At 55.2% G+C, this 6,000-nt stretch overlaps 2 protein-coding genes; one reads left to right on the top strand and one right to left on the bottom strand.

Annotated features, from left to right (window-relative positions):
* The first annotated feature begins 300 nt into the window (after window positions 1-300).
* CHC_T00002143001 (hypothetical protein) lies at window positions 301-2,731 on the top strand. XM_005713350.1 is given in 2 exon segments: window positions 301-2,655; window positions 2,656-2,731. The coding sequence occupies 1 exon segment, from the start codon at window positions 301-303 to the stop codon at window positions 2,653-2,655; it is 2,355 nt and encodes a 784-aa protein (XP_005713407.1). The 3' UTR covers window positions 2,656-2,731.
* Window positions 2,732-2,738: 7 nt separating this feature from the next.
* On the bottom strand, window positions 2,739-4,349 carry CHC_T00010064001 (similar to RNA binding motif protein 10). The gene has a single exon (XM_005713349.1). The coding sequence runs from the start codon at window positions 4,347-4,349 to the stop codon at window positions 2,739-2,741; it is 1,611 nt and encodes a 536-aa protein (XP_005713406.1).
* Window positions 4,350-6,000: the final 1,651 nt, after the last annotated feature.

Raw genomic sequence — 6,000 nt, 5'->3', positions numbered from 1 at the left:
GAGGTCGCCGCCGTCGAGACACGCGACACCCCCACGCGCCGCACGCTCATGGAGCAGGTTGACAGCGCGCGCGCCGCCGCCGCGCAGGCCCGTGTCCAGGCCCGCGCGTCGGCGCTGGCCAGCAAGAGAAGCGAACTGCTCGAGGAGCTACCGAGGAGCGCGGAGACGCAGGGGAGCGCCGCGCAGCTCGCAAAGGAGATTAACGAGAGCTTGAGGAGGGCCACGGCCGTCGTCACGGAGGAGGTGCAGAGATCCAACACCGCAGGGGAGGTCGTTGATGAGAGTAGCAGGAGATTGAGGATGACTAGGGATCAGCACGGGAGGTACGGAGAGAAATTGGGAGGCGGGAGGGACACGTTGAGAGAGATTCGCAATACAGAACGGAAGGCGAATGTGATCGTCGTGGCTTGCGTTGTCCTGTTTTTCGTTGTCGCGGTTTTTGTGGCAAGGAGGAAGGTCGTCAACTCGAATACCGCCACGTTTCTTGTTAGACCGATGATGAGGATTGTGTTTGCACCGGTTCGGATTGCGTCGAGAGTATTTGGATTTGTGTTTAGAAGGCGGGGGGGAGCAAGTGCCAACCAGAGACGACGAAAACATGCATCGCAGAACATGGACGCTGATGCAAAGGAGAAGACAATAGGAGAACGGGAACCATCGCAAATTATTGCGTCCACGGATACAACGCCAGGCGAAGCCCATAAGGGTGAGTCAGTTGACAAAGTCAATACGGGTGGGCGAGTGGGTGATCCTGGCACTTTAACAGATGTAGTCGATGAAGAGAGCCCGACGAGCGAAGACCAGTCTGCTAAGCCAGCCGGCTCCGAAGACGGACGGCCTGACAAAGAGTTTGGAAAAGGTGGAGACGAAGAAGCGAATGCAAGCACGACTCAGGGCACGAGGAAGCAATCTGATACCACTGTAACCCAAACACAAGATGGGCGAGGGGCTGAAACCCCTGATGAAGCCTTGCGCGCATATGTAGGCGGCACTAAGGAAATGCGAAAAAAGGAGCTCAGCGAAGGCGCGGAGGAAGGCTTTGTAGATGGGTTCGAGTGGCAAGACGGCGCGACTGGTGCTGACAAGGTTGGGGAACAGCAGGAGAAGAACCCCAACGAAGAAATCAAAGTACATGCCCCAGAGGAAGAGGGCACGGGTGCGGAGGGGAGCTTAGTCACTGAAGATGATACGGAAGCCAGTCATGTGGGAGAGGGGGATCGCCCGGCACCTTCGGCAAAGGACATTCGCGAGGAAGAATATAAAGCAGAAGGGGAAGGCTTCGCATCGGATCATGATGAGACTGGAAGCGTCGGCACTGCATCGTATGAGGATGTCCCGAACGTTGACCACGAAGAGGATCAGACAGGAGAACTCGCTGCAATACATGCGAAGGACGAAGAGGAAGCTCGCGCCGCGACGGAAATTTCTGATGCTGATGCTATCACAGTTGATGACGAGGTAGATGGCGGAGGAAGGGAGGAGAACAATTCAGATACTACTGAAGAAATTGACGAAGCGATGCGGGCTCTTGAGGGAGGTACCAAGGAGATGCGTGAAAGGGAGCTTACGGAGGGAATAAGGGAAGGGAATACGCAGAGTGAGGAGATCCTTGGCAACGCGATGAGCACCGATAAGGCTGATTATGTGAATATGAATGAAAAGTGGCCAAGGAGCGAAAAGAGAGACGGCACCACGATAGATGACAGCACTGCTACAGAGGCACTGCACCTTGCCGGGGATGGCACTGAAGAAGTAGAGACACATGGTTACGTACACCCTAAGAACGATGGCGGTGCAGATGGCCCAGTCGGACGCGATACGATCGATGATCGCAACATACGTGCGGATCAGATTCTGTCTAGCTCGGTAGGAAACGATGCGGGGCCAGAAGCGAAAGTTGAAGAGGATCCGCAATTGGAAGCAGGAGACAGCCCCAACAAAGCGAAGGATAACGAAGAGAGCTTATCCTTGGATCGCAAGGACGAGGAGAAAACGAGAGAAAGGGATAATTTCACTCACACTAAAGCGGCGGCACAAGTTGAAACATCTGCACATGACATGCACGGCAGCGCGCACGAGGACACAGCAAAGCCAAAGGTCGTATCTGAAGTCAAACCACCCAAAAAGAGTAAACCATCTGATTCTGATATCACAAATCCCGACGGGGACGTGGTAGTCGACGAAGATAGCACGTCCAACCGCAGGAAAGACCTGAAGATCAGTCCTACTTTCATAGACGCTCTAGGCGAGGGGAAAGCGGCAGGCGAATCCTCAGACGAAGATGCAGGCTTAGGTGGATATCCAACGGATGATGACTATGTTGAGGACCTACCTTCGCTCGCAAATTCAGCTCGGGATGAGGACCTTGAAGAAGATTCAGCTGCATATGGAGACTTTTCCGACATTTCAAGCGATGAGGGCATCTCGGAGCGTGACGTGTCGAAAGAATTCGACTTTCCTGCGGACGAACCAAGTCGTCACAGTCACTCTGTTCGGAAAGGCAACGCGAAAGATGGCACAGGGAAGGTCGCGGGAGAGGGAGAGATTAACGGCCTAAGCAAAAGTCAAATGAAGATGGATGATCTCACAGGCACCAACAAGGGAAGGAGCGGATTCGATGCGAGTGCTGTTCGTGTAGAGCATGAAGAATTGTAGTTCACACATTCACTTCTAACTTTTCCATTTTGCACATAAATCCACTTTAATTGAACCTCGCTATGCGCGAAACACATATCCTCTCATCGCTGGTCACTAGCACCTAACCCAGAGCGTCTGTAGCGCTGTTGAGCTTGCAATGGTTCTTTCATACCGTCCTTGCTCGTGCCAAGCCCCTCTCCCTGCTTCCATCCCATTCTTTCCAGCATTGCAAACCCCTTGTTCGAACTTTCCAAAGGGTCAGCACTCGGTGTTGGGCGACTCGCTTTCCGTCCGCGCTGCCCTCGGCCCTGCCCTTTCACATCTTCAACGAAACCCGCTGATGGAAGCGACATGCCTGGGTCCCATTCCTGGATAAGTTGAAGTGCATGAGCGGCGTGCCCCTGCACAGCAATTGGAGGAACAAACCTACTCGGTATAGTTTGATGCTGCCCATCCACCACACTTGTCCTCTCCGTCGCAGCATTCCTCTTCGCTTTCTTCTTCTTCTTTCGCAACCCCGGCACCCTCGCCCCATCATATAGCACGTGAATCGCCTCCCAATCCTCTCTCTCCACCAAGAAATCCAAGAACCCCGGATCCATGCCCATATCTGCAATCCTAACTGCCGCCTCCAGCTTGTCCTCCTTCGCTTTCGATTTTCGTGCCTCCCTCTTCATCGCTGTTTCCGTGCTTCCGCCCTTGTTTCTCTTCTTGCGCCTCCCCTTTGGCACGGCGAACAAGTCCGCGAGCACGACGCGCAGAGCCATAATAACAGAAAGCTCCTTGATCGGAAACACTCCGTCTTTCATCCATGTCAGCGTGACACATCGCTCTCTTCCTTCGCCGCTAGAGATAGAGTGGCAGCCCAGCACCTCCGCGGCACGATGCATGCCAAGCCTTGTTTTCGTATCCGGCATGGAGGGGCAGATGTATGTCGCGCCTGGCTGCGGGTCCAACTGGAAGTGGCGGTAGGCGAACAGGGTATGTGCCTCGATGCTCATCCATCCAGCGCGGTCAGAGGGCGAGCATGAGTTCATTTCCGGCGAAGGCGGGGGTAACTCAATGTCTCGAGGTGAGTGCGCGAGAGGAGGAGTGGGAGCTGCGACCGAAGGTAGCGTTACGAGAGTCGGTGCGGTGGCGGGTACAAACGGTGCCGCTTGTGGCGAGAGAGCAAATTTGGAACGCATCTCTGACGCTTTTTTTGTTGTTCCCGGGGCTATAGCAACACCTCTTTGCGACGCCGCTGACACCGGAGGAGAGAAATTCTTGCCGACGGGGTCCACAGCCTCACACGCGATGGCGAGCCCTGTAGCTGCCTTTTCGGACACTTTCCTGGCTTCCAAGACGTTGAAGGAGGTGTATTCCGCTTTACCAACTGCGCGTTCATAAACATCCCCCGTCGGTACGACTGGTGGTACTGGCACTCCAGGAGAGGTTTCACACAAGCTCCAGTCCGGGCAGTGCCCCTCTTCGCGTGCAGGTACTCGCCTTTCCACATCTAATTCTTCTTTATCCCCGTCCTCATCATCGACGATCCGCATCCCATCGGCGAGCAAGTTTTGACAATAATCGTCGCACACATCGCTCGAAGGCGACTCCACTCCATCACCCTCAGACCCTGACATGGCGTTCGCGAGCGCGGCCGCATGCAGCGAGGGCTGAAAATGCGACGCCTTCGAACGGCGGTGCGAGCGGCGGCGGGAGCGCGGCATGCTAGTTTGGTTGAGGATGGAGTGGGGGGGTTGGGGCTTGAGTGTGGGGTGAGCATGTGGAGGCGACAACCAGCTGGGCTGCTGTTGCAAGAGACAGGGCACGCCCGAAAACTCCAGCAATGAGAATTGACTGTGGCTAAGGAGATTCTATCTAACCAGACGGCGACACGTGCAAAGCGCCTCAACAACCTCCTCCCAATCGGCAGTAGACAAGTGCACAAGTAATAATAATATTTTAATAAATAGGCATCCAATCACAGTACTGCAGCATTGCATCCCCGCCTCTCTCATGTTGTTCATCTCTTTCGTTGCTTCTCCTCCATCGCAGCAGCTACTTGGCTCCAGTACCGCCTCTTACCCGCCCGTCCACACCGAGTGCGCCGAACACGACCTTCAGAAACACTATCTACACGGCGTTGGGTGGTCTGGTATTCAGGCATAGTCAGCCCGCTCCCAATGGAATATTCTCGTTCCACCTCATCCTCCTGCTCCCCCTCATCCTCCTGCAGCTCCGAATCCTCCGTCTCGTCAAGCTTCGGTTCACTAGCCCTCGACGCTCCTAGATTCTGGCCCTTGAATCTTTTGTTCGCATTTGTGCCCTCGGTCGACTGGGGTCCCGAAGAGACTTCCGACGGGCCGTGCGCTGTCGTGTGCGTGACAGAGCGCTCATCCGTTTCGCCCCTTTTCCTTTTTCCAAGAACAACCTCTCTCCTCGGCAGAAGAGGCCGCGAAGCAGGACTCACAACCCCCATCCCTGCTGAACAATCCACCTCGACACCCCCTTCTTCCGCGACAGGTGGAACAGCCTGCATCGAAGAAATCGATGAAGAATCTTCAGCGGATGTATCACCGGGGAGGGTCGGCTCCTCGTCATCGGATACCAAGTCGATGACGGGGATAGCGGTGTTTTGAGGCAACATCGTTGTTTCCGGGGAAGCGGTCTGAGAGTGAGGCGGAAGCGGAGGTGCGGGCGAGTCCCAGACAGTATATGCGGTTCCATCCATAGCCTGTACGAACCGTTCAAGTAGAGCGATGCTGTCCATGTACTCCGCCAGCGCTACTTCGGTCATTGTTGCAGGTGATATACCATACAGCTCTCCATTCTCATCGCTGTACTCCCCGTAATCTTCAAAGTGGTAGATGACGGGATGCAACTCCTGGCCATTGGCTGAGATCGCGTTGTTGAAGAGCTGGGGATCAGCACCGATTTCATCCCCATTCAGCCTCGCGCAATCGGCACAGGCGTACGAGGGGTCCTGTTCATCGAAGAAATGAGCCGTCCCGGGTGACATGTGGCGGGTGGATGTGTCCAAAGACTCGGTGAGGTCTTGAAAGTGGCCTGCTTGAGCAAGAGAGGCCGTTTGACGCGTGGGGGGCTCGTTTTGGACGGCAGAGATGGGGAAGGGCGGAGAGGAGGAATACTCAGGGTGATCGAGGAGACCCGGGGAATGGTATCGGTCGGTGATAGTGGCGGTATGGTCGTCGGACGTGTCTTGTTGACGCTCCGGGGTGAATTCATTGTGGTTCATGGCTGCAGTGGCGTGGGGTTGTGGGTAGGGATATCGCGAGTATGGGAAATTGGTGTTACAAAGATAGCTGAGGAAGTGTGGGCGGGCCAGAGTAGGATCAGTAGAATGAGGATGGAAAGTGG

This window comes from Chondrus crispus, genomic scaffold, assembly GCF_000350225.1.
Source record: "Chondrus crispus Stackhouse genomic scaffold, scaffold_128, whole genome shotgun sequence".
In the NCBI taxonomy this organism is placed as follows: Eukaryota; Rhodophyta; class Florideophyceae; order Gigartinales; family Gigartinaceae; genus Chondrus; species Chondrus crispus.
This window is presented reverse-complemented; position numbering and strand designations above follow the sequence as displayed.

Bases quoted from the DNA above. Each gene is read 5' to 3' on its own strand.
- CHC_T00010064001 (XM_005713349.1), bottom strand. From the start codon at position 4,349: ATGCCGCGCTCCCGCCGCCGCTCGCACCGCCGTTCGAAGGCGTCGCAT.
- CHC_T00002143001 (XM_005713350.1), top strand. From the start codon at position 301: ATGACTAGGGATCAGCACGGGAGGTACGGAGAGAAATTGGGAGGCGGG.